This window comes from Gasterosteus aculeatus, chromosome 8 (assembly GCF_964276395.1).
Source record: "Gasterosteus aculeatus chromosome 8, fGasAcu3.hap1.1, whole genome shotgun sequence".
In the NCBI taxonomy this organism is placed as follows: domain Eukaryota; kingdom Metazoa; phylum Chordata; class Actinopteri; order Perciformes; family Gasterosteidae; genus Gasterosteus; species Gasterosteus aculeatus.
The window spans coordinates 19,753,572-19,781,390 of record NC_135695.1 but is presented as its reverse complement, the minus strand read 5'-3'; the positions used below and the strand labels follow the sequence as shown (position 1 = coordinate 19,781,390).

Genomic DNA, 27,819 nt, shown 5'->3' with positions numbered 1-27,819 from the left:
GCCAGGTTGCAGCCATAGCAACGCCCCGGTGTGTGTGTCTGTGTGTGTGTGTGTGTGTGTGTGTGTGTGTGTGTGTCCGTGTGCGCGCGCTCTGTTGCTGCTTTGAACTCCACACACTTCCGGTTCAAGGTGTGAACCTTGTGCGCGTGTGTCTGTGTGTGTGTGTGTGTGTGTGTGTGTGGAGGGGGAGGGGGGGGGGGGGTAGGTGGTGTCCGCCGGGCTGTCTGTCCTGTCTTTGTTCCGCCTGTGATGGAGGACGGCGAGGAGGAGCCCAAACTCCAGCAGCCTCCACCCCCGCCAGTCGCCCCCAGGTCGGCCGGACGCGAGGACCATGCGAGCGCCGACATGAGGAAATTCCCCCCAGGAGGCGGAGCCGCGTTCATCGCGCGCAAACACTCCGGCAGCCGCGAGCTGTGGCTCCTGCGCGACGAGGAGTCCGCACCTGTCAGCGCAGCCTCTGCTCTCTTGTGCCGGAGGGGGGGCGGAGGTGGTGGAGGTGCTGCTGCTGCTGCTGCTGCTGCTGCTGGAGGAGGAGGGGACGCGATAGCAGAGGGAGCCACCGGTATGATATGCAACAAAAACGGAGACTGTAGAAGGGACCCGACCAGCTCAGGGAGCCTCTCCTCTCTCATCTCCAGGCAGGAGAAGCGGGCGGATGGAGTAGTGGCCGCCGGGGACGGGGAGGGACACGCTGCGCGCATGGAGGGCTCCGTTGCTTCAGCGGGGTCCCTGGCGCAGGGGCCGGGCGCCGAGGTCAGGAGCGCGGCGGCGCTGGAGAAGAAGGACTCCAGGGTGTCCTTCTCCAACGCGCCGACCGGCAAAGGACCGACTCCGAGTCCGCACTCCAGGAATTCGGTCACGTTCACCAAAGCCGAGGACGGCTCTCAGATAGTGCCGGACGATGGAGATCCACGGGAGAGCCTGACGTACATGCAGCGGCAGTTTAGTTCCATGCTTCAGCCCGGAGTTAACAAGTTCTCCCTGCGCATGTTTGGCAGCCAGAAGGCAGTGGAGAAAGAGCAGCAGCGCGTAAAGTCTGCGGGTAATTGGATTATCCATCCATACAGCGACTTCAGGTACGGCTCAAATGGAGTCAGGTCCACTTGTGCACACTCTTTAGAATGAGAACTGTGTTTGCTTTTATGGATATTGATATATGAGAAATGCATGAATAAGTATAGAATATTCAGACTAAAGCACTTAAGCGAGCCAAGATACAATATATAACAATATGCCAGCATCTCTTCAGCTGATAATGAATTATTAATGGGTAAAAATGTTGTCAATACGAGTCAACAATTAGATTAGATAGAAGCCACGTTACTGCGTCATTGTAACAAGTCTGAACTTGGCAGGAAGTTGGAAAAGTAAAAATGTCCAGAGTTTGATTGCTGATCCATTTGTTTCAGCACCAGGGACAGCTCCTCCGATTCTCTGGAGATAAAACAGTCTGATGCTCACACGCGATCTCTTAAAACGCAGAATTAGGTTTTCTTTGCTGGGAATTATGTGCGTGGACATTTATGAGTCAGCAGCTCTTCTGTCCCTTCCTCCCTCTCAGGCGGCTCTCGCCTTCCTTATCTGAAATACTGTGAAAAAATTGAGGTCTATTATTTGTTTTAACTTATCTAAAAAAAAAAACCTAAATAACTGCTCTAAATGTGTTGTTTTCTCTCACCAGCAGGTTAAACATATTCAGTTTAAGATACATAAAACACAGAGATCCATGCTGGAGTATATTCAGCTAAAAGATCGATCGATCATCAAGGATTTTTCAAATTCTTTTGATGGACTAATCGTTTAATCTCAAAGGCATTTCTCTGATGTCGCTTAGAGCTTTGAGCAAAGCGTTATGTGGAGTGATGAAGCGTTGGTTGTTTGAACCCTGTCGCTGTGATAAATGCTGATGCATCCTCCTCATGGCGTCCGTTGTCCTTTGAGTTGGAAGAAGCTGCAGCCGGCTTGTATTTCCTGTTGTATTCCTGTCCCTCTGCTTCTCCTTGGCCTGACCTTGCCCTCAGTCAGATGGTTTAGGTTACATCTCCTGGAGAAGCTGCAGGCCCCTAAACGAGAAAAGCACAGTGACGCTGTGTGTTCGCGGTTGGCTGCCTCTCGAACTCTAACCATCCCCCCATCTCCTCCTCCTCCTCCTCCCCTCCCACGGCCTCAGGTTCTACTGGGACTTCACCATGCTGATGTTCATGGTGGGCAACCTGATCATCATCCCCGTCGGCATCACCTTCTTCAAGGAGGAGACAACCACCCCCTGGATCATCTTCAACGTGGTGTCCGACACCTTCTTCCTCATGGACCTGGTGCTGAACTTCCGGACCGGCATCGTGTTCGAGGACAACACTGAGATCATCCTGGATCCCAAGAAGATCAAGAGGAAGTACCTGCAGAGCTGGTTTGTGGTGGACTTTGTCTCTTCCATACCTGTGGATTATATCTTCCTCATCGTGGAGAGGGGGATCGACTCGGAGATGTACAAGACGGCCCGGGCGCTCCGCATCGTCCGCTTCACCAAGATCCTCAGCCTGCTGCGGCTGCTGAGGCTGTCCAGGCTCATCCGCTACATCCACCAATGGGAGGAGGTAGGCGGAGGTCCATCTTCTCAGATCCAATGAAATCTCCTCTATGGTTCCATTTAGACCACGTTGGTAGAGGAGTAATGGCCTTGGGAATGGAACAAATACCCAACGGGGAAACGCGAGAACATGAGCAGGCCGGTTGTGAGCTATATTTAGGAGATGGTCGTTGTCATGCTAAGCTAAGTCATCTGCACAGCTGTGCACATCTGCAACCTGAAGGATGTGGGCAGATATTCCATTGACAGAGATTATGATTTTGATCAAAAAGTACATAAATTACATCAAATCTATTTACGTACAACTCAAATGATCATAACCATCAATGAAACAGAAATATGAAGAATTAAAACATTTTTATTTAATTTAATAGCAGGATTTATAACATTAATATGTTTTTTTTCTATGCAACAACTGAGGGGAAGTTCGGCTATTTGTTATTATTGACCCTCACAAAATATACATTGTTTTACAAAGAAAGAACTACTATGAAATGGAAGCTGTAAAGGATACTAGATGGATAACTTATTACATATTACAGACGCATTGGTATCCTGCATACGCGGCTGATAACTGACAAGAAAGTGGAGGTGAGAATTTCCAAAGTAGGGTTAGATGTTATTTAGAAACAGAGGAGATCTCACTAACTGTGAAATGTGCTTTCTTCAAAGAAAAAAAAACATGCTGAAAACATCAAAATGTGTCTAAAAGTGTTTAAGAGACCGATTTTAGTTTGGATATAAGTGTCTTTCATGTCAGTAATTTAGTAGTTCATCAAATACTCTGTGTGATTACTCGCTGACACGCGGAGGCCGAGGTTTCGCCGTGTCGTAACACAATAAGCCTGATAGCTGCATGATTAGCTAGTGCTGATTAATTAAGAATTTGTTCTAGTTAGTGGGAAATGGAAGAGGGATTTTCCGAGGAAGGAGCCGAGGTACCGGAGACACTAATCACCTTTTCTTTGTTTTCATAACTAAATCTACTTCCGTTTTTATTATTGTTTGATTATGACATTCAAGCCTTCCGATCACAGTAGACACATCAGGAAATAGTTATTTCTCATACACACCGCGTAACAGCCTGCCTGCTATGTGGACAGAAAGGGAAACTCCACATTTGTATTATTAAAGCATCCCAGCATCCAAAGCTTCCCTCACGCCGACGATGCATAACTTCCTCTGGTCTTTGCCGAGAGGTTATTTGAGGTCCAGGAGAACTCGAATTACTGACTCAAAGACGTGACAATGCTGCTTCGCCGGCGCTCAGTCCAGCTGAGCTCTGCTCTGCTCCACGCAGACGTGGCTCGGCTCGGCTCGGCTCGGCACGGCTCAGCTTTTTCCCCAAAAGATCATCCCGGAGTTGTGATGATTTCACCACTTAGCTCCCGAAGACTCAACCACGGCGCTCGTAAGAAAAAAAGAGAAAAGAAAGAACAGGTCAGGTCAGAAGGGATCTCTGAATAGACCGGCTGCGTGTGCGTGTGCGTGTGCGCGTGCGTGTGCGTGTGCGTGTGGCAGAGCCTAACACACAAGCACAGATAAGTGTTGTCTGGAGTAACCAGAGCAATTTCCTGCAGCAGGAAGCTTGTTTCAAGTCTCCCCACTTGCACTGGAGAAGATGCCGCTCTAAATGAATATTCACCAGGCTCCATCGTTTTATCTGAAACGCACGCCGTCCCAACCCTTCCGTTTGCCAACGCGCCGCCGCCGGCGGGTAGCGGGACGCAGCTTTATCTGCGTTTCTCAGGCCCGGGAGCGGTGGTCGGAGTAATGATTGTGGCGCGACAGTGACACATGGCCAGGTGCCGTTCGGGGTGCCCATCAGTCCAGGAGCCTCATTAGTCATGACGGGAACGCTTCCTGACCACGGGTCGGGGCCCTCGGCGTGCTCCCCGCGGCCAGATTAGCTGAGGCCCGTGAGCCCTTATAGGAGAGAGAACGTTTCATCTTTGGCATTCGGTCTGCAGTCGACGGGGAAGAGAAAAGTTAAAACACGCAGACGAGAATAAAGAAGAATCTCAACGTCTATTTGATGGATATTTGAATGTCCACCAAGTGGAAGCAACACCTTGACGCTAAGAAGGAGGTGTTCAGTGTACAGACGGCAAATAGGTGCAATGCTAAAGTGTGAAGTACATTTAAAGCACCTGAAGTAATAAATGGGACAAAGTGAGAAATCAGCCTTTGTGGGGTTTTTTTTCATGACAACTCAGCAAAAGGCCCATGAAGCAGAGCTGGAGTGTGTGTCATATACGCTGCAGACGTCTTTTAGCTCATTGTTTGGGTTTTTTGGTCCACAACCGGTCCGGTTCAGTCTTTCCTCATCAGTGTCATTTCCAGATGTTGACGTTGTCCAGATGATGAGAATAGAAATAATAATGATAATGTGTCACTTATTTGTTTACGGTATCTTGTTCTGCTCCCAAGCCAAAACAAATAAAACATACAATGAGTCAATAAATACAGCTTAAAGAGATGGATGTGAGCCCAAATATCTCCTGTAGATAAAATACAACATAATTGGAAATATTCTCTCTTTTTATTGTACTGTCTGCGTTTTTTTATTGTGCAATCGGATTTTTCATTCCCATCACACATCTTTCTCGGTCTCTCTCCCTCCTCCCGACAGATCTTCCACATGACCTATGACCTGGCGAGTGCCGTGATGCGAATATTCAACCTCATCGGCATGATGCTGCTGCTGTGCCACTGGGACGGCTGTCTCCAGTTCCTCGTCCCCATGCTGCAGGACTTCCCGTCGGACTGCTGGGTGTCCCTCAACAAGATGGTGGTAAGCGGAAAAAAAAAAAGAGGCCTCAGCACGCCGGAGAAAATCCAACACGCAAAGTGGGCTGCAGAGCCAAAGCGTTAAACGTGTCCCCCAGCGGGGCGCAGACGTGTGCTATCGGCAGGCAGATGGGGAAATAGGATTTATTTAAGGTTGAGTCTGCACACACACACACACACACACACACACACACACATCCACGCAGGACCGGCCTCAATTAAAGCTTCTCTAGTTGAACCCAGGAGACGAGCCAGTGTGCGAGGGATGAAAACAGAGCGCGCTTTCCCTCGGTTCACTCGTCTTCTTTCTCTCTCCAGTTCTTCACGTCTCCCCTCAGATGTCCTTCCATCGTTCGGACTGGCCGGTAGCGTCTCAGCCATCTGCTGGGAGACGGACCATTAGGAGAGGTTATCGCCCAAATGAAGGCTGACATGACAGAAAATAAATCACACAAAGAAAACAAACACTTGAGCTGCAGGAAAAACACCAATCCAGACCAGATCATTAGTGAAAAATCCTTATTTAGAGCATGTGGGTGTCTAACCTCTAACCTGCCTTCGTTTGGCCAAACATCACACTTCTTGAACCATGAAGTTCTCTCTTTAAATCCCGTCTCAAGCTTTAGAGAGAGAAACAATAAATCCACAATCAGTCAGTAAAGTAGAAGAAATAGAGCATTTTAGAGCACATAAAGTTGAATTAAGACTGCATCTTTTCGTTGAACCACAATCTACAATCTACCAAAAGACTCGTGGTTTATAGATTCCTGTTGGGAATTCCAACAAATATAACATCAATATTTTTCGCGTGGCATTGCAGCACTGCAATGAATAAGCAGCACGGCAAAACTAATCAGGCTGTACTGTTACACCACGTGTCAGAAAACGTTTGTGTTTTCATCATCTCGGGCTTAATCCCTTCCTCCCTGTCTGACTCGTCACGCGTAGGAGAGATAACGGAGCCGGAGGCAGCGGGAGAAGTCCGGGGATGTGAGCTCTTATAAACACGTCCGCCCCGTTGCCCTCTGCTCAACCGGTTCTTTTCTTTTTCAACTTGTATGTTATACAACTTTCCTGGGATCCATCTAGATGGTAAAGTAACTAACGAAGGAGACTCTTAGAAATGCTTCATATGTTGGAACTTCTAGTTTTGGCACAAAGGTTTGTGACCTCCAGCACAAAAAAACACTGTGACTACGGAGGCCAATAAGTGTGTAACGTCTGACTGAAGTTAACTGAGAGGATAAAGTGACTTAGTGGAGACGGTTCTATTATGGACCATAACGGCCTCTAATTAGAATTGATTTCCACCTCATATATACATTTTGTGTTGATGTCGATTCCTTTTGCAATCTCAGACCAGGCACATTACAGTGGTGCATTATGGTCATTATCTCCAAAAGGGGGGGGGGGGGGGGGGGGGTGACGTAGAGGAAGTAAACGGCTGTCGCTCAGCTGTCGGGCTTCTTTTCCCTCCCTGTCTTTTCCAGCTCGCCTTGCTCAAATTTTCTCTCACTTTTTCTCTTTGATGGCTCGTTGCTCCGAGCTAATGCCCCCCACCCCCCGCCGCTCTCCGCCTCCCGGTAATCAAGGTCAGAGATCCTCCTCCGAGTGGCTCCGGATGAGAGACGCGGGGCGTTAAATGATACTCATCCTCATGCACTCGGGCTCTGATAGAAACAGCACCTGATTCCGTGCACTCTGATGTGCACCACCTACTTCCATATCCGTGCACGCGCGTCTGTCCGTCTTTGTGCGTGTGACATTCTTCTTCCTGTAATGTAGTCAAAACCTCAGAAACACCACGTGCGGCTGGTAGAAGACGAGCACGCGCTGTTTGCTATGAGCCCGACAATCAGGCTCCTGCAGCGCGGCGATCGCGTGATCGCAGCTCATCTTCTTGCTGCACTAATTCATTGCATTATTAAGTGTAAACAATGTCAGTAACCCAATATTCATTTGCAAAACACATGTGACAGAGGCGAACATTTACCACAAACTGTGTGTGATTTATAACATAAAGGCGATGCAAGCGAGTGGCAGGTGGAGATGGATCCTTTGTAACAGCCAAAGACTTGAAACGAGTCTTTCATGTGGTAATAAGTGAAATGAAGTAAAGTTTGTAGAACGTTGACTGAACCAACGACAGTTGTTGTTGGCCCCGTAAAACCAACATTATTAAAGTTCCCTCCGATTTGCACGTTGGCCCATCAGTGGGGCTTTTCCCGACGTTGTTGAATCTAAGAGCAGTTCCCTCCCACTTGCCATGATCACAGCAGCACACAGGCTTTGAGTTTGAGTGATTTGGCCCCAGCTTGCATCAACCGACGGGACACGTTCCGCGGATGCACGCGGCCGCACAGCGACAGCGGTCGGAAATCTGCAGCTGTGTCTCAATGCGGAGGCTCTGAGTCCTGTGAAGGACGAGGCCGAAGGGCCAAGGTGGGTCCTTCAGAGCCGGATGCTCAAAGTGGAGAACTCCGCAAAGGGAGTTTGCCAACTAGTTTCCTATGAATTATAAAATTGGGTCTAATTGAGTCTGATTGTCACCACGCTTACCCTTAACCCGTGTTCCAAATTAAGACGGGGGCTCCTTGGAATGTGTCCCCCCCCTGCTGGGGTCTCGCAATTCAATGACTCTTGGACACTTTGGACTCAAAACATAAATCTGGGATGAGGAAACTAGACTCATGTCCTCCCAAAAAACAGAGACTCCCTTTTCTTTAGCTGACGTGACCTTATGACATCATCCAGTTTAAGCATTTAAAATTGTGCCATTTTCAAACTCGGCCGCCTCGAAACACCGAAATCTCAATAACACACAATCCAATTTAACATGAACACTCTGATGATGCAGAGAAATCGTTTTTTTGCTTTTACTGTCAGCATTCCTGATTAATATTATCAGGTTCCTCCCGCAGACACCAGCCTCCCGCGCGCGTTTGCTATTAAATTATGAATACAAACAGAATCCCGCTGGTTCTGAATAATAAATACTCACGTCGGTTACACGGTCTTCAGTCTACATATTAAAATCCTAAATGTCAGTGTGATCTAAATGTGGCTCCGACGACGCTAGTGTTTCGTCTCCAAACTGTCCGAGAGGGACACACACACACACACACACACACACACACACACACACACAAACACACGTATACACATACATTCAAATACATGCTGGGTCTCAAACAGCATGTGAACCCAGACAGACGTGCCAGCGCGCACGTACACTCACTGTTCCAAACTCGCCCCCCCCGTGTGTCACATGACCCCACATGGCCTTTGTGTTTCGGCCTAAACGTATTACGATTGGCTCTCGTCCACGCTGATCGCTGGAGATCGATGGTCAATCAAACGCCCGTTAGAGAGGCTGGTGTCTCCCGTCGAATTCGTTTATTGTGTCGCCGCGAGCGATGAGCTGAGACGAGCTGAAAGGCACCGCGGCGAGGACGCGCCGTCTCCGTCTCCCCTCTCACACCTTGTTCCCATTTGAGGAACATAAAACTTGCATTCTGCTTGTCGGAGAGTCACAGTAGACGAGGAGATTTGTTTGCATGAAAACCAGATGAGTTCAGGGCATTTACAGTAATATTGTCTTATAAATGTCACACGCTATATTAATAGATGGTTTTATTCACTTTACTCATTAGGTCATTCTAGATATCTGATTATTTCCTTTGTACAGAGTAATATAACTACATTTAGGATTGATCCCGATGAGGGTGAAGATGTCATCTTCTGGTGCTTTTCCGCTGATATATTGTGTCTTAATGTGTGTGTGTGTGTGTGTGTGTGTGTGTGAGAGACAGATGCAGCCATGTGTAAGAAGGTGTTTATTTCTCTACCTGGGCTCCGGCTCGGGGCCTCCTTCCCCCTGCTGTTCATCCAGCAGCGTGCTCACGGCTGACTGGAGGCTGGGGAGGGGGGGGGGGGGCTGAGGTGGGGGTGCTTCAATTGTTCTGTTTGGGTTTGTCTGAAATATCGATGGTTATAATAAGCTTAAAGGCGGCTGTGAGACAGACAGCAGCAGCTTTACAGAAATAACATCAAAGCCGGAGATGATGGTTCTTTTAACGTTCAAATGTAATATCTAGTTTTCTCTCTTTGCGGTTACTCCAATCGTCTCTGTCGACACACATTTTCTTTTTAGCCTCTTTCGCCTCCAAAAAAAACAAGAAAAAAAAACAAGAACCAAATTTGAATCTCAAATGAAATGCAAATGTTCCTGGAAAAAAAAACAAATCAGATACGAATCCAAGCAGTCAATCAGTGACTGAAGACCCTCAGAGAGGGACAGAAGAAGAAACGCACATACAGCGCTCTGACTTTGTGTGTGTGTGTGTGTGTGTGTGTGAACCACAGCTGTTTGAGGGCAGGATGTGAGGTTCAGGGCTTCATAATGAATCCAACACGGGGAGATCACGGTTGACGGAGTGTTTGAGCACCAATTACGGACGTACTGCAGGAGGCAGACAAACAGCCTGCTCATTAATACGCGCTCTGGTTTTTCTTCTTCTTCTCCCGCTTTGGCCCGAGAGAAGGGCGAGGCGGCTCGCCGATGATGATCAGCGGGATCAGTTCTCCCCACCAGAGCTGAAACGTTCACCAGAAACCGAGCCAACGCGCAGTGATGCCTCATTTATGTGGAAACGGCTTCATTCCCAAGTCAGCGTTCACCACGACAATACGAGCTCCTCCAGGAGGACACGATAACCTTCCTGTATTTGCTTTCCCTAACTCGTGTTCTCCTCCATCTCCCCCCCCCCTGCAGAACGACTCGTGGAGCGAGCTCTACTCCTTCGCCCTCTTCAAGGCCATGAGTCACATGCTGTGCATCGGATACGGAAGACAAGCGCCGGAGAGCATGTCGGACATCTGGCTGACCATGCTCAGCATGATCGTCGGCGCCACCTGCTACGCCATGTTCATCGGCCACGCAACCGCACTCATCCAGTCTCTGGACTCATCCAGGCGGCAGTACCAGGAAAAGGTTGGGATCCGGCTGCTTTCGGTGCACTAGATGTTATAAGCAGATGTGGAGTCAGCGCGAACAAAAGGGAAAAAGTAGACGCGTTTGATTACCGGGTTGTTACAAAATGGGAATTTGTTTGTGATCAAAGCGGGGATTTTTGAGTTTAAGTTACTGTGAACAGGTTATTAAACAGTCTCAATGGAAGACTGATGCCTCTTTAACGCCTACGAAGCTCAGTGAGACCCTCAGTGAGGAGATCCGTTGCTGCCATGTGGTCATTCTTAATGCCCGAAATATGCAATGAAATGAGAGGGTTTTTTTCAAAGGGGACTCCGAGTCTCTGAAACCCTAATCGGCAAAATCATCACATGACTAAAGTTCCTCGTAGTAGCTTTAAAAGCACCGCACGGCAATCTGGGACTGGTGCTTATTTGCTTTATAGCTTATTGCTTTTTTACTTTGGATTGAATTAAAGATGTATCTACATTTAGCATGATGCTAAGGGGCTTAGCTTAGCATGATGCTAAGTGGCTTAGCTTAGCATGAAGGCTAGGTCCAAAAAAATAATACGCCAAGTTCATCTGCCCTACATTCATATAAATACATATTTTTTAAATATTTCTTTCTACCATGTATGTATGTGACATTGGTATCGCCGCTCTGGTCCGACTCCCAGAAGGAGAACGAATAAAAGTATTTACCAAAACTATTCTTTGGGTAAATCCAGCAGCAGCTCTTGTTATTCTGAGTAATCCACAGATGGTGTTCAGAACAGTTGCGATACCATGTAGCGTGGATATTGAAATAATCCCAATGAAAACGGTGTGTTCTGTGGATTATCCGGAGCCACTGGGACCCTTTCTCTGGGAAGAGTTGCTGCTGACTCTTTGTCAACGCTTTGAGCGCCGCCACTGTGCAGCAGATGTCTGAGAAAAGGGGAAAAGAGACATCTGCATGGCTGGATTGTGGAATGAATCATAGCTGCAGGATCACTTTTCCCAGGACGCCCCGGTGGCGCCTCCATCTGTAGCCCGGCAAGAGGCCATGAGGACGCTCCCCGAGGAGATGTGATCTACGCTGCGCCCTGTAAATACGCGTGTGATATATGTGAACACGGGAGGGTTTGATAGAGGCAGCATCTGCTCGAGGGGTTTGATGTCCGCGGCTGCCGCTCGCCGAGGTCTCGGTAGCCGATCAAAGCGTCGGGGAGCGCGGGGAGCTGCGGTCCTGCTGCAAAAAGACGCCCTGCGTCTTGTTGGCGCCATTGGAACCCGCCTGGTTCGATGTCCGTACACCTGCGTGCAGACACGCACGCACGCCGCGGAGTGATCGGTCGGCCCTTTGTTGTTTGGCTGAAGTCACTGTTCAGAACAAAGGGTGATCAGGTTTACGTCTCTCTTGTTCAGTCATACGACGTTTCGCCTGTTTATTTGATTACTTCAGGCTGTGCAATGTGTTGAATAGATGATCACCTTGCTTTACTTTTCTAGGTCACGCTAGCGGGGAGGATCCGTGATGTTAAGCTTATAGCAGACCAACAGGCTTGTGAGAGCAGCTGTGCTGGTATTTAAAAAGTAATGAGGCTCCTGTATGCGTGTGACAGAAATATATGCATGGTAAATGCAGCAGGGAATGGAAATAGTATCAATGGATCTGGGGTTCTCCGTCCCACTTAGCATACTGAACTTTGTGTATTACTGTGTATGATTGATGCACATAAATGCATTTCAACGATGTGCTTCGCCCCAGCGGTTTCGGTCAAAGATATAAGGCATCATTTAAAAGGTTGGTTCGTTCTGAACACACATTGTTTTTCCAAAACAAAGGTCCCCCTCGAATGTAGCCGGCTAATCCCAGCGTAACATCTGCGAACCAGGGTCCAGGGTTCTTCTGTTGAATGGAGGTATTTTCATTTGTCATAGGGATTCCACGGAGAAGTTGGAATGAGACGTGCTTTTCTAAAATGTTACGTTTCGAAAATCTGTGGAGCTAACATTAGCGGAGGACGTTAGCATAGTGTTAGCACTTCTATGCTACGCTAGGTACTGAAGGTATGGGGTGTGGACCTGAGACGCTGAGACAGTGATCTTACGTTGCTCTGCAGACTGACCCACCTAAAGAAGTTCAGTCTCACTAACTCAGTACCGTCTTTTAATTCCACGTGCTTTTATGCAATCGTACCAACATTTATCCTTATTTCCTCGTGCATTTTTAAAAATCAAATTTTTGTTTTCTTCTTTTGATCATGTTTTCTATTTTTACATCTTAATTGTGTTCCGTTATTCATTACTTAGTTTTTTATTTTATTACTTCATTTTAGCCTCTGCACATCCCCCTAAAATAACTTAATTATCTTTGTTTGGATACGTGACACTTTGAATTGTTCTCCTTTCCTTATTTTCTCTGGTTATAGTATTTGTTAGTTAGCAGGCACATCCCGAAAAGTTCTTTGCAGATTGATTGCGACTTCAAGCAGTGACGCGGCGTTTGACAACGATCTTAATCCAAGTGTCCGTTTGTAAAATGGACGCGTTTCCTGCACGTTGCCGTTTCACACGACCTTTGGACCCCACGGTGGCGCCTTGCTGGCGCAAAAGGTTCCTTCCAAGTTTCTTCCCGTTGTTTGCGGTACGAGATATTTTTTACCGACGATTGAAGTTTTTACCCGAAGACAAACCATTTTCTGCGATGACGCCGGTGGAAACTGAGCAAAAGTGGCGCCGCCGTATCCGGGCGTTATTCTCTCTCTGCTCTCCTGATATGTAGGCCAATGATTTTTTTTTTTTTAACCATTCCTCATGGAAATTTCCTCCACTCATCACTAAATTTGGTACATAACCGAATTGAATGAACCGGACGGCACATAAAACAAGACACCTGTATTTGCTCTGCAGTCGAGGCGTTTGACATCGAAGGTCGTCGTCCCGCGGCGAGCTCGGGGACTGAAAAGGGGAAAGGTTGAGAGAAAAGGCCCGCTGATCCTCTGCTGGAGGGTCTGTTCTGCGTCAGTTGCACTATGCTGCGGTGTGACGTCCGTCTCGTGTCCCTCTTCCCCCCGTGATACACAGCAGTGGAATAACGGACCAGAGCAACTCGCCCAGCACGCCGTCCCTCCCTCCGATAGCGGCGCGCAGACGGAGCTGGACGGCGGAAGCGTTCCTTTCTGACGGAACTGATTATTTATCTAAATATAAAAGTAAACGCTGGCAACCGCACAGCTTTGTGTTGACATAGACAGAACAAACAGATGGCATCGCGCTCGGCGTTGGGACCTAAACGTCGTAACGGCGCCAGCAGCGAGGCTCCGCCTCCTCACAGAGCGAAGACAGATGAGAGTTTGGAGCGTTTACTGTGGCATCAAGAGTCAAACAAAGCATGCTGGTCTTTTTCTTTTTGCTTCATCACGTAATGGACACATGTTGCTTGGTTGGCGGCGTCTCCAGAGGGTCTAACAGGAATATAAATAGAGACAAACACGGTGAATGGGAGATAAGGGAGGGAAGCAGCCATTCATTTGAATTCTTTGAATTCCCATTAAGCTAAAAACGATTTCTAGGTAATTATTCAACTGTTTGTTCATCTCCGTTCATTTCCACTCTAATTATTTCAGTTATTTAATTGCTACTTTTACACTAACTTTTACCTTTCAATTTAATTTCACCCGTTGCTGCCTTTGTTTTTTCTTACATTTTAGATAATCATATCGACTGTTTTCCCGTTTGGACTTTTAGTTTGAACCTAGCATTTAAGTCGCTATCTCGGCCTGCTAACTCCCCATAAGAACCTTTTACACGCGACCGGCCGATCCATCGCTATCGGACGCTGTCGCTGCAGCACAAACGAGGCCGTGACAGCAGCTCGCCGTCCCCTCGTCACCCCCCCTCCTGCACGTCGAGGTGACCAGTGTGTCCCCCCCCCCCGACCTCATATGTCCCTCTCTTGTCCTACGCCATCTGCCAGCGGACGCCGCACATGGACGGAGGGCGTAAGCGGTTATGTAACTCCCCCCCCCCCCAATCACTTCTTCCCCCTCACGAGCAAGCTGCTCTGGGTTTTGGTCGGGAGTCGGGGAGATGTGACCTCCAGCGGCGACCCTCTGGATACTGACACAGTGAACGGGGACCCGAGGACGTAACGAGGCCTGAACTTCTCTACCGGCGTCTCTCACACTGAAAATAACCAGATGATATGGGGGGGGCGGCTCTGCCGGAGCGTTCGACCACTCGTTCAGTGGGACTCTTCCTCCTCCGTAGAGTCGGGAGATGGTTCCTTAAGCAGCAGTGAAAGATCAGGGTCGAACTGTGGAACATTTTCCACAATTTTATCTGCGTGAACCGTTAAGTAATCCTCTTTATATAGATTTTTTATTCCCTCCTGTTTGGTCCACATTCATGAAGAGAAAACAATATGTGATTAAGGGGTCAACCTGGATTAATGTCGTCAGTGTGATCTTTGGAGATGGAACAGTTTTATCATATTAGACACATATCGGTGAATCAAAATCAGAACGCATCGCACGTTTCGTAACGTGGACATTTTGAACTTTCTGTCGTGCGACATTTAATTCACAGTAGCAAATGAGAGAAAATAGTTTTTCTTGTGTAAACCTCAGAGTCATTCATGATACAGTGAGTTTATGCACGCATACGTATGAGAGCCTATAAGTGTGTGCGCACAGACACACACACACACAGATATGAGACTCGTGATATGAGACTCGCGAGCCCTGGCGCCCAGCGACACGGCCCCTTAATTGGAGGTCCGATTCGATTTGTGCCTTCCGTCTGTGGCAGCTTACAGTGACAGCCATGCATCATGCTCGCCAGCCACCAAGTCGGGGCTTTGTGTCCCATTAAAAAAAAAAAAACATGTCCCCCCCCCCCAGCTAAGTCGAGAGGCCGAGAGGGACAGATTGGATTTCAGGAATGTAATGCATTTTTTAGTTTTATACTTAAGTAGTAAACTGCAGAAGGATCTGAGTCCGGTCGTATCTGCATTCCCGGCCCCCGCAGTTCGATTTAAGTGGACGCTGCATAATTAATGCCGTGTAAGAGGATAAAGTCTGTGACGTTGGGTGGAAAAGGAGTGGAAAACGAACAATATTTAGTTCTTCAAGGTCTGGAAACTTTTTTTGAAGGGTAAACATTCACCAAAAGTATTCCTTCCTTCTGAAGACGTCTGGCCGCAGGAAATTAATCAAAACTGAATGAGATTAAGATAAAAATTGGCTGACGTAAGAAGGAAAAGGATGCAGTTAATTGTTTTTTTGCAGTAATCTCATAATGTGGTTCATTAAAGTCAACGATCCATCTGGAGTTCCATTTAGTATGCACGTCTTTTTAGTTTGTATTTGAAGTGCGTACGACACACCGGGGGAACTTTCAGCCACTTTCCTTCCAAAACATCTGGATTCTCACGATACCACATCAGTTCATCCAATCAGCTGCCAAGTATTATTGCTTTTCAAAGCCAAAGCCAAAGTTTCCATTGACTGGTTTCTCAGATGGTTGCGTGTAACAAACGCATGTTGGAAATATAATTATATCAGGAGAGGAGAGATTTGGAGAATACTGAATTTTTAGGAGAATTTGTTATGAAAAGGCAGAAAGACATTATAACAGATGAAGATTCAACCTCTAATGGTGCCAACTAGAAGCATAAAGGGTTCTTCAGCTCGTCCAAGCAGCAGAAAGGAACCCTTGAAATATTACGCATATGATTCGCATCATTAGTGATGTATTTGTGCCCCGTATCTGTTTGTTCCTGCATCGATTCCTTCTTTTCATTTCTCACCTATGAAAAATATCGACTGTGGTTTTTCAGAATCTCGATATCTTCAGAGGCCGTTTTAAACTTTTGACAATTTATTTGATTCATTCAAAGTCTTGTTTTGTCACATTTAGTTGTTTTTTTTTCCTGCCCGTTATTCTTCAGCGGAGGTCAAAACACGAAGCGCGACAACAATAACTTCAAAAAAGGTGGGAGGAAAACAAATTACAGCTGCTGATTAAGACAGACGTCCCCAAAACCACAGGTGAGCTGTAAACAACAACGGCGGCTTTGCTCCACAGGACGCAATCAATTTATTTTTCGCCCAGCAGGAAGCGTTACTAAGCGTCGCGTTCCGGCTCCGAGGGTTCCTGTGGGGTCTCGTGGTGAGGTTTTAAACAAGGGAGGTTCTCCCTCGAAACTCTGCTGACAATCTAGTACTCATCCAACACAATTGATCCCTCAGGAGGGAGGACTCACACAAACAGGGAGGGAGAGAGAGAGAGAGAGAGACCTCCAACAACACAGTATTGATCATCGAGTCCACCAACAGCTCATTCACAATTCTCTTGCTTTGATGCTTCCGTTTTCCATTGAATTCGGGCTCCATCCCAGGAACATCTGGGGTTTCTTCAAAATGTGTTCACCTGAACTCCAGGAGGCACTGAGTTAACTGGGGGTCAAAGGTCACTGTGACCTCCAGTGAATTCAAAATCTCAGGCTCTTTTGCGTAAAAGCTTCCACCGGGTCTCTGGAAATAAGTGATCCCATTTTAAGGCGGTCGATCGATCAAGATCGCTGTGAACGTCCCCGAGAATGTGGATCTCGGGGACGTCTTTATTTTTATTACCTGTGCACTGCTGTCTTGTTGTCTGTTGTTATACTGTCACGCACCAACCGCCAAGACAAATTCCTTGTATGTTTGACATATTTTGGCAATAAATGTTTCCTGATTCCTGAGATTCGCTTCTCGATTGACACAACCCCCCCCCCAACCTCCCCCCCCCCCACGCAGCAGATCCCCCGGCTGCTGTTTTCAAAGGGAATCCAGGCGTGAAATGAGTTACGTAGCATCAAGAAGAGGAGAGAGAAGTACGCACATCTGGCCTGCATTTGCTGCAGATAAACATGACAGTGGCAAATATGTGATGACGAAGCTTCACAGGTTTATCAATCTTCACATAAAATGACAAACGTCTTCATCATTCACTCACCTGGCGGGTGCGATGAAAGAGTCGTTCTGCGTGTTTTGCGAATAAAAAACACAGCGATGATGCGTCGTAAATCGAGATCAAGAGTTGCCGAGTTTTGATTCCGTGGCTTTGTGCTCCTTGTGTCTCCATTCTACAGTACAAACAGGTGGAGCAGTACATGTCGTTCCACAAGCTGCCGGCAGACTTCCGGCAGAAAATCCACGACTACTACGAGCACAGGTACCAGGGCAAGATGTTTGACGAGGAGAGCATCCTGGAGGAGCTCAACGAGCCTCTGCGCGAGGTGAGAAACCACACCGGGCCGAGAAACGCAGAGTCAGACCTTCGTAGTGACGCTGTGACTCATTTCCCGCCCTCGTTGACATCCAGGAAATCGTCAACTTCAACTGCCGCAAGCTGGTGGCCACCATGCCGCTGTTCGCCAACGCCGATCCCAACTTCGTGACGGCCATGTTGACCAAGCTGAGGTTCGAGGTCTTCCAGCCCGCCGACTACATCATCAGAGAGGGCACCGTCGGCAAGAAGATGTACTTCATCCAGCACGGGGTGGTCAGCGTCCTGACCAAAGGAAGCATCGGCATGAAGCTGATGGACGGCTCCTACTTTGGAGGTTCGTCACCTGGGGAACGTCTCCCGCATGTTTCTCTCCTGTGCTTTTCCATCCAGCAGTAAAACAGAACAGCTGTTGACATCATGAGTCCCAATAAAATGCAGCACTATCACAGATGTGTGGGTACCATTTGAATACGGATTGTAGGCAGAAGCAGTTCAAGAAGAAACCTTGAGATTTCTTGTTCAATATATAGTAATATAAGTTCTTGTTCAATATTCCCTCTTTCTCCATCTGTTGTCCCTCCGGGGCGGTTTGGAAACAAGCGGCGCCACACAGGCCTGCAGAAAAATACACCCACACACCTTTAAAAAATCAAATTTTTACAAAATTCCGATATTCTTTTCTCCTCTACAGTGAACCAGGGTTCAATTCAATTCATTTTGTATAGCCCAAAATTCCAAATTCGCCTCAGAGGGCTTCACAGTCTGTACACATGCGACATCCTCTGTCCCGAAACCCTCACAGGAAAAACTCTTCCATGGGGAAAAAAGGAAGAAACCTGAGGGAGGACGTCCGAGGAGGATCCCTCCCCCGGGATGGACAGACTACAATGATGTCACGTGTACAGAATGAACAATGCAAACGACGCACGATACATTCAATTCCCACGACACAAATGATTCAAATAATAGCGAGTAGTAAGCCGGATGTACGGCAGGACCAGTGCAGGGACAACCACCGACAGACAGAACCGCCGTCAGACAGAACCACGGACAGACAGAACCACCGACAGACAGAACCACCGACAGACAGAACCGCCGACAGACAGAACCGCCGTCAGACAGAACCACCGACAGACAGAACCACCGTCAGACAGAACCGCCGTCAGACAGAACCACCGACAGACAGAACCACCGACAGACAGAACCGCCGACAGACAGAACCGCCGTCAGACAGAACCACCGACAGACAGAACCGCCGTCAGACAGAACCACCGACAGACAGAACCGCCGTCAGACAGAACCACGGACAGACAGAACCACGGACAGACAGAACCGCCGTCAGACAGAACCACGGACAGACAGAACCGCCGTCAGACAGAACCACCGACAGACAGAACCACGGACAGACAGAACCACGGACAGACAGAACCGCCGTCAGACAGAACCACGGACAGACAGAACCGCCGTCAGACAGAACCGCCGTCAGACAGAACCACCGACAGACAGAACCGCCGACAGACAGAACCACGGACAGACAGAACCACGGACAGACAGAACCGCCGTCAGACAGAACCACGGACAGACAGAACCGCCGTCAGACAGAACCGCCGTCAGACAGAACCACGGACAGACAGAACCGCCGTCAGACAGAACCGCCGTCAGACAGAACCACGGACAGACAGAACCGCCGTCAGACAGAACCGCCGTCAGACAGAACCACGGACAGACAGAACCACGGACAGACAGAACCGCCGTCAGACAGAACCACGGACAGACAGAACCGCCGTCAGACAGAACCGCCGTCAGACAGAACCACCGACAGACAGAACCGCCGACAGACAGAACCACGGACAGACAGAACCACGGACAGACAGAACCGCCGTCAGACAGAACCACGGACAGACAGAACCGCCGTCAGACAGAACCGCCGTCAGACAGAACCGCCGTCAGACAGAACCACGGACAGACAGAACCGCCGTCAGACAGAACCGCCGTCAGACAGAACCACGGACAGACAGAACCGCCGTCAGACAGAACCGCCGTCAGACAGAACCACGGACAGACAGAACCGCCGTCAGACAGAACCGCCGTCAGACAGAAGCCTGTGTGGAGGGAAAGCACAGAGACTATGATGCCAGGGCAGTAGTGTCAATGTGGCCCATGCACATCACACGTCCAATTAGTGACAGCTAATTAGCACCGTGCAGATGGGGGGGGGTTCACGGATCTCTGTCCGTACTTGGATTGGACGGAGTGTGTATGTGTGTGTGTTTGTGATGGAATCTCTCCATTAGTGCACAGGCGGCGATGTCATGCGAAACATGTGACTTAACGGTGTTTAGATACGTGGTTACAAACATCAGGTTCCAGATTCGATATCCTTGTTATTTCGTAACGTCACACTTCTTGGCTTTTACTACATTTATGTTCACATTTCTCAAACAGAGCTTTGTAGGCCGGTTTCTATGCCTGTAAATATGCTTTTGGCTCCTTTTTATTTCACAAATGCAATCTGGCGGAACAATGCGCACAACGCTTGATTTTTCTAGATTTTTTGAAAATATTGGAAACAGTTTTATTTGATTATTTTGCACATTGACTGCTGTAAAGATGCACATGTTTGTGTGACTGGTTAACTGACCAAGCTTTCACAACATTTCTTGTTTTTGGGACATTGTCCCAAAAACAGTTGCCCAAGCAAGTTGTTACCGACTGGTTTGAACGGCTTCTTAATGGAGCCCCGGCGGTTTCATTAGAATACAATTCTCTCCCTGCGCATCCCACTAATGATGCTGGCGATATGTAAATGCTCGCGTCATGTCCTGTGTAAGCAGAAAGATCCCGAATGAAACGTCTGAAAAGGACGTCCGTCACTTCGTGTGGAGGAGGGTTTCCACACAGCTTTCACTAAACTACAGTATCTGAAATGCTTAAAACCATCTCTCATATGGAAATAAGACGACTCACCCAATGTTGTTAGACACAACATGCTTCGGTTTAAAGGAGTTCATATGCTACATCGGCCCACGAGGACCTCTGTCCATCTATAAGCGTGGGCTCTTAGTCATTAATCTACAGAGGAAATATAAATCCTTAATCAGGCAGGAAACACGGTCACACTTAAATACAGTATCTGTTGTCATTAGACGGCGTGGTGGTTACATGCAGTGGAGGACACACCAGCAATAAAGCTGACAGGCCTATTTTATATAAGTAGAATAAAAAATAACTCATATCTGCTCTTGTTGACAGACGTGCGTGAGACAGATGATCCCTGCAAAACTTCCTCCAAGTGCTCCGCATGGCTCTTTTTTTCTCCCTCGCTAAAATGAGAACAACCAATCAGAGTCGAGGAGTCTCCAACGCAGCTGTCAATCAATCCCCGCGGCGCGTGTGCGGTTGGAGGCTCCTCGGGGCTGATTGGTTGTTTTCCTCCGGGTGCCAGAACCTGGCGAAGGCCATTAGGAGCTCCACGAGGAGGCAGAGAATCCCGTTCATCATCGTTCTTTACCGATTCTCAGTCTCATGCACTGCGGTCAAAACGCAGCGACAGTTTGCGGAAGCGTTTTTTTGTAAAAGTTACCTGCAGCTTCAAAAGGATCGACTAATTAACGCTCATCTGACACTGGTTTTGTGTTTGCATTCATTTATAAAGACGCGCGTAGGTCTGTCACCCGGTTTTCTGCAGTTGAACTACAGTTCCTGTTTCCCCCCCCCTTCTCGTCTTAATGGAGTCTCCCCGCGTCTCGTTATTTCCAGTCAGAGTCAGAGGAGGTCGACCTTTCAGGCGGGAGGAAAAGGAGGCCACGCGGTTGTCAAGACAACAGTCAGAATAGAAGAGATAAAGATGCCGGAGGGAGAGTGGGGGGGGGGCGAATTTAACGAAGCTTGGCTGCACATCCCCCAAATACCGCCAGCGCTTCCTTCACATCGGCCGGCTGCGGTCTGCCCCGAAACCTCGCACGAACCGCACTGCTCAACGAACGTCTCCCTCTACTTCTTTTCTCTGTCGCCGTCTGTGAGTCTGACCTCCTCCTGTCTGCCCCCCCCCCGACCCTCCGACCCCGACCCCCCCCTCCAGAGATCTGTCTGCTGACCCGCGGCAGACGGACGGCCAGCGTGCGAGCGGACACCTACTGCCGCCTGTACTCGCTCTCCGTGGACAACTTCAACGAGGTGCTGGAGGAGTACCCCATGATGAGGAGGGCCTTCGAGACGGTGGCCATTGACAGGTTGGACCGCATAGGTAAGACCTGCACCGGATGAGACCTTTTCAACCCAGATGTACACTAAATCATCTTTTTCTACTCCAAATTCTGACATGTGCAATTCTCGGATTCACTGGAAAAGCATCAACGTGGCAATAGACTCATTTCGCTAGTGAATGTTTCACGTTTAGTAAAATGTTACGTTGATTACTACTCAAGTCAAGTAGACAGCATACACGTTACTTAATGGTAATTACTCATAATTGTACAAATCATCTTAACATCCGCACCTAATTTATTGGGGATTTAGTGGCGGGTAATTGGCATCACGCATCGCTGATTGCAGCCACGGGTACGGTGTCTCGTCCACACGAGCCATTCATAAGATGACTCGAAGCGAGAGAGGAAAACGTATTCATTCATTAACTCAAAGCGCCGCGCTGTCTGACAGCTGTGATCCTCGGAGTGAAAGAGGACAGGAGGGGAGTCGGTGGTTAAAAGACTGTTCTCGACTAAATCATCCAGTTTCCTGATTGTAAATCCGTCGTGGACATCGAATGCTTCCCGTGGATATTTGTCATTTCACACGTGTGACGTTGCCTGGCAGGAAACACTGAGCAGGATGATTAGTTTTTGTACCTCTGTTCTCTCCCTGTGGTAATTTACAGATTTACTTTATTTGCACACAAACATAATTAGACATTTTGTCTGATTTACTTCACGATGCAAACAACTTTCCATCTTCCGTCCGCTGTGCTGCTCGTGTCACATGGCCACACTATAAAAGCCCAGCTGTTGCCATAGCAGCCAGATTCCACCCATGAGCAGCATTCAGCCAGCTCACATGCTTTGTGGTGTGGTGGGGGGGGCAACGCATCGGCCTCGAGACCAAACCGCCGAACCAAATATTCCCACTGGACTCCATGTGCGCTTTGTGAATATCAGAATAATTGTTGAACAGTGTTCAGTCAAAAAATTCCATCTGGATCATGAGCACTGAGCCCGCGTTAAGAATATGAAATATAAAATAAAGACTCACAAATAATGAGAAAAGCTGTGTTGCTTTCAGGCTTTGAGAGAGACCGCGTCGCCATACGGTCCTCATTATGAATGCAAGAACAATCCAATGCCTCAAAAACAACCAAATCTCCTAGTTCCATCACATTTAAGACTTCTTCTGTTGTGCGTCTGTGAGCAGCAGTGCTTATTTGCGATCTGTTCGGCCTGACGGAGCATAATGACTTGTGTTTTTTTTGATGGAGCCAGGTTTGCTCCAGCAGCAGCCACAGTATCTATTTCCATAAAAACTCTCTGACCTGTTATCCGTCGTGTTCAGAACCTTGATGCATCGCGTTGGAAACACAGTGTGACAAGGGGGAGACGGTGTTATTTTACAATGATTAGCAGGCTCTGTAAAGGGAATAACCAATAACCATCAAAGACCAACATGCACACACATACCTTACAGTGTACCCAGTCCCTCAGAAAAAGATGCCTCCTACATCCTCTCTTTGCCCCCCGACACTGAGTTGGTGCTCCCGTTGAACTTTGAAGACCTAAAATTGCTGAAGAACTCTCCACCTCGAACCCAAGTTTCTCCACAGTAAAAGGGTGTCCTTCCGCCTCCTCGCTCCAAACCCCGGCGGTGGGGGGGGGGGGGGCATTGTCAGCAAGCCTGGACTTCGTTCGTTCCACAGATGGAACCCACGCAGCATGTCAGGAGGGCGGAGGACTCACCGCGGTCTAGATCTGTCCTCCCCGGTCCATCTCCTTCTGGCCGGGCTTCTGACTGTGTGAGAGAGGAACAAGTTCACCACCGCGCCCCTTGTGACCTCTCTGCTACGTGAGTAACAACCCGGCCTTCTCTCCAGCTCTCTTGGCCGCCTGCAGCATCGGAGAACCAAGTAACGACAGGAGGGCCACCTGCCCACCTCCTGTGAGTCCTCAAAGTACAGCAGACGGTGGATCGTCAGGGTGCAGCCAAGATGGCCGGCATGAGGCGGACATCTTGTTTTTTTTCTAGGCGGCATTGGTTGAGCAGAGAGAAACCCTGTGACTGGCCTTCATCATCGTCATGAGCTCTGTGCAAGCTCGGTACGGTCAGTACCAACCACGTCCGGCCAACAGGAAAATCCAACGAAACAATAGAGGAAAGTGGTTGTTGCCCAAAGAAGTACAGCATCCGTCCAGGAAAAATCCTTCCGTCTTCTACATCTCCTATCATCAGGACCTCAACACTGACTCAACTTTCTTTTCATCTTATCAAAGAACACAGCTGACTCATCGAGGGTGGGTTTGCCTCAACTCGCCATCCTTTAAAGACTCATCACACATCAAAGAAATTGATGACAAAGAGGCTCCTCTGACGTCTGTTTAATCCCCCTTCATGGTCATTACGTTGGTGGGGGGGAACTTGTAAAGGTTCCCTCTCAGCAGGTTTCGGAGGCAGCCGTCTGTAACACACTCGTGTTACTTACCCGACGGCGCCGAGTCCCCGAGGGGTTTGAACCTCGCTCCTCTGTGACGCAGGCGCTCGGTTTTCTTTCTCCGCCGCGGCCTGTGATGAACCACCTGAGATTGGACGGGAGAATTCTCTCTCACACACACACACACACTTCCCTGCTGTGACGTCTCTATCTACCATTACGCCGCTGGGCTGAAGCCGTGCAACATGCTTCTCCGCGGGACTAAGTGGGATTCTGTTACTCACTCGGCAGACTTTATTTCTGTGCATCGGGGCAAATTTTCAACTCCATTTCATTCACCCGATATCAGAAATGAAAATGTTGCCAGAGAAAATCGGTACAACATAAATCATCCTGCATCATCGGATAAGGAAAACTCAGCAGACAAACCTCTTAACGTGGGACACCGAGGTGGTATCCATCAGAGAGTGCATCATCTATCCAGAGGCTGTACACCCATAGACATAACAAAAACAAACGCTATGACAACAGACTCTCTCGCGTTGTCAGAACTAAGGCAACTCTGCAAAAAATCTCTCCCCGTATCGAGGAATCGGTGCAAAATACAATGCTCTGGATTTTGTGTGAATGTGTCAGAGATGGATTTTGTGCAGGGAGAAGATGTCAGACAGTTCCACGTGTAGGCTACGCTATCCACCGTAGCCCAGAATAGAATGAAGGTAATAATAATAGGGGACCAAACTTTGCTGGTAAAACTTTGGCTGTTTTTCTGTCTCCTTGTCGCTGCAGGCAAGAAGAACTCAATCCTGATGCACAAAGTCCAGCACGATCTGAACTCGGGTGTTTTCAACAACAGCGAGAACGAGATGATCCAGGAGATAGTCAAGTACGATCGGGAGATGGTTCAGCAGGTCGACGTGCCTCGACCGCGGGCCATGTCCATGACCCCTCCTCTCTACGGGGGGATCTTTAACTCTCCAGGTTCCTCCGCCCACCCCCAGAATTCGGCGATCGGCACTCTGCAGCAGGCCGTGGCCATGAACTTTTGTGCCCCCGTGCAAGGGAACTCGATGGGGGCGGCGAGCCTGCAGTCGCCCAGGATGGTGAGGAGGTTCCAGGTGGTGGAGAGCGTGTCCAGCCCCGTCTCGGCGTCTCCGCTGCCGTCTCAGTACCTCGCTTGTGGTGCCTTTGCCCCCGTCCTTTCCAGCCCTCCTGTCCAGAGCCCGCTGGTGCTCGGGGGGCGGTTCCAGTATGGGTCCGGCGCCCTGGCTGGTCCCACCTCAGGCTCCCAGCTCTCTCTGGCGCAGCAGCACACGGCCAGCCCCGCCCACCGGCCCAGCTCGCACACCAGCACGCACTCGCTGCAAATGGGCACTTTGAGCCAAGACGCCCGGGCGCTGTCCGCCTCTCAGCCCTCGCTGCCTAACGAGGGGGCGCAACAAAGGGCCCCTAGTCCCCCCGGGTCCACGCGGGTCTCCTCCACTTCCATCGGACCCCCTCACGCCCCATCAAGTCACATAGGCTCCCGGAGCGCTATTCCCCAGAGGGTGGTACTGCCCCATCAGATGTCCGTGGGGGGCCTCCCCATGGCGCCCCTGACTGGTTCTGCACAGGGTTTTGGGGGCGGGGCAGGGCTGGCCGTAGGCGGTGCAGGAACAGGTCCGGGGGACTCGGGATTACCCAAGAAAGACTCCATAGTGAGCCTTCCCGAGACCGACCACATCAAAATCAGATCCAGGCTATCTTCAAACTTGTGATCTTAAATTAAACTCTGGTGGGGGACTGACTCAATGGAGGGTTGGGGGAGGGCACTTATCTGCAGGAACACTGGGGGGTGGGGGGTGGGGGGGGGGGATTTCTGCTGTGACTCTCCGAATGTATGAACGTTGATCGAGCGACAGAAGAGGAGACGTGAGGTCTGTTGGTGGACTTTAGAAACTGCAGCATTGCGACGCTTCTACTCGGAAACCGTAGTTGCACAGTAGAGGTAAAGTAGCATCTTCCCATCACAGACCCCTTGATTTACCGTATTTTAGTCAACAACATATGGGCACATCTGTTTCACTATCCTTTTATTCATCACAGTCAATGTTAACTCGGGGTTGAACAGGACTTAAGAGGAAATCAGGGATATCAGGAGTAATTTAATTTGGTATAACTACTTCATTTAGCACATTTTGACACAAGGCTGGCTGTTGAAGACGATCTTCCCATCACATCACATTTGTGTTTTCTTTGTCTGTGTTATTTTGTTTCTTGTGTGTCCCCATGAAGCAAATTTGTAAGCACAAAACTGACCTTTTAATTATCTTAATTTAAAAAAAAAAGATACGTGGATAAATTTGTTTTTGGATCCTGTAACAGTACGTGAACATCCTTCCTACTGAGCAAAGGGACTAATTGCCTGGTTTCCGGCCCATCCATTGATTTCTGTAGGAAATCTCGGCATGGTTCTTCAATTTAAGTTGCATCAATCCATTTTTTTTTATACTAAGAGTGAATCAAAAGACTACGGTTAATGTAAAGGGAGTTGCTGGCAGTCATGAACCCACTGAGGATGATCACTCACCTTATAGAGGATTTTAGCTTCTTTCTTTTCTAATTGCCCTTTGATTCGTTACATTTGAAGCTCACAGATTTCTTATAATTCATCAAACCCCCTAAAGCCAATGATGTTCCACCTAAACCTTTAGCAAGCTGAAGAGCCAGATGTTTATTCTCAGGAGTTTGGGTAGAAATGGACGTGTAAGCAGTCGTTTTAGGAGCATGTCTGCCATGACAACTTGATAAAGTAATTATATGTTACTTGTTCCCCCAAGTGGCCCGAAAACTGATTATTGCAGCTTCAAGATAAATGCATGTAACAAGACCCAATGACGGTATACGGGACTAAAAGACACTTCTACTTAACAACAGATTTGTTGGATTAATAAAACAGAAACATCCTACAATTTGTGAAAATTATAATTCACTGCCAACAAAGAATTTTGTACGACTCAAAATGTAAATCCATTCAAAATAAGATAATCACATCACGTAGATCCATTGTTTTCTGCCCCTCACATTTCATGCAGTGGCAGTTTGGGTGACTTTGCCAAAGCCGTACAGATAAAGAAGCTGCAGCTGATTCTTTGCAGGATGCATACTGCCGGGTGCCTCCGTCATTAACGCCGATCTACGTCCAAAAGGCATTATGGAAAAAAAAAAACGGAACCGTTTCTCGTGGACATGTCATCCTATTCAACTCGTCCCGTTAATGCCTGAACCATTACTGGGTAATGCGAGTGGGAATTGGAATCCCTGGGGTCTGTTTGGGGCTATTAATACGCTCCTTCGATTGGATATCATTATTCATTGCCAGTGATGAGTTTTGCATTTTGTTTCACTTTTCGGTCCCGGCGTTGTTCTTCGCCTTCGGAGTTCTCGCCGGGACAAAGTTGAAGGTTTGTGAGTATTTTTATACAGTGTTTTTTGGTTTCATGCTCAATTTGCCCTGTGCGGAATTTATATTTGGACCCTCTGAAATAATCCAATAGAGGCTTGTTGTGAGGACGGTGTTTCACTGAGCTTCACT

The 27,819-nt window shown here is 48.4% G+C and overlaps 1 protein-coding gene across 2 annotated transcripts; it reads left to right on the top strand.

Annotated features, from left to right (window-relative positions):
* Positions 1–168: 168 nt before the first annotated feature.
* hcn2b (hyperpolarization activated cyclic nucleotide-gated potassium channel 2b) lies at positions 169–27,453 on the top strand. 2 transcript variants are annotated; one of them, XM_040183407.2, is made up of 9 exons: positions 169–562; positions 639–1,076; positions 2,171–2,594; positions 5,220–5,381; positions 10,152–10,370; positions 17,472–17,618; positions 17,705–17,945; positions 21,693–21,857; positions 25,035–27,453. In XM_040183407.2, the coding sequence occupies exons 2-9, from the start codon at positions 700–702 to the stop codon at positions 26,000–26,002; spliced, it is 2,703 nt and encodes a 900-aa protein (XP_040039341.2). In that variant the 5' UTR covers positions 169–562; positions 639–699; the 3' UTR covers positions 26,003–27,453. The 2 variants fall into 2 exon arrangements, with proteins under 2 accessions (XP_040039341.2, XP_040039340.2); XM_040183406.2 differs by having other exon boundaries at positions 214–1,076.
* The last annotated feature ends 366 nt before the right edge of the window (positions 27,454–27,819 follow it).

Bases quoted from the DNA above. Each gene is read 5' to 3' on its own strand.
- hcn2b (XM_040183406.2), top strand. From the start codon at position 250: ATGGAGGACGGCGAGGAGGAGCCCAAACTCCAGCAGCCTCCACCCCCG. The intron at 1,077-2,170 runs GTACGGCTCAAA...CCACGGCCTCAG, and splicing joins CATCCATACAGCGACTTCAG to GTTCTACTGGGACTTCACCA. The intron at 17,946-21,692 runs GTTCGTCACCTG...CCCCCCCTCCAG, and splicing joins GGACGGCTCCTACTTTGGAG to AGATCTGTCTGCTGACCCGC.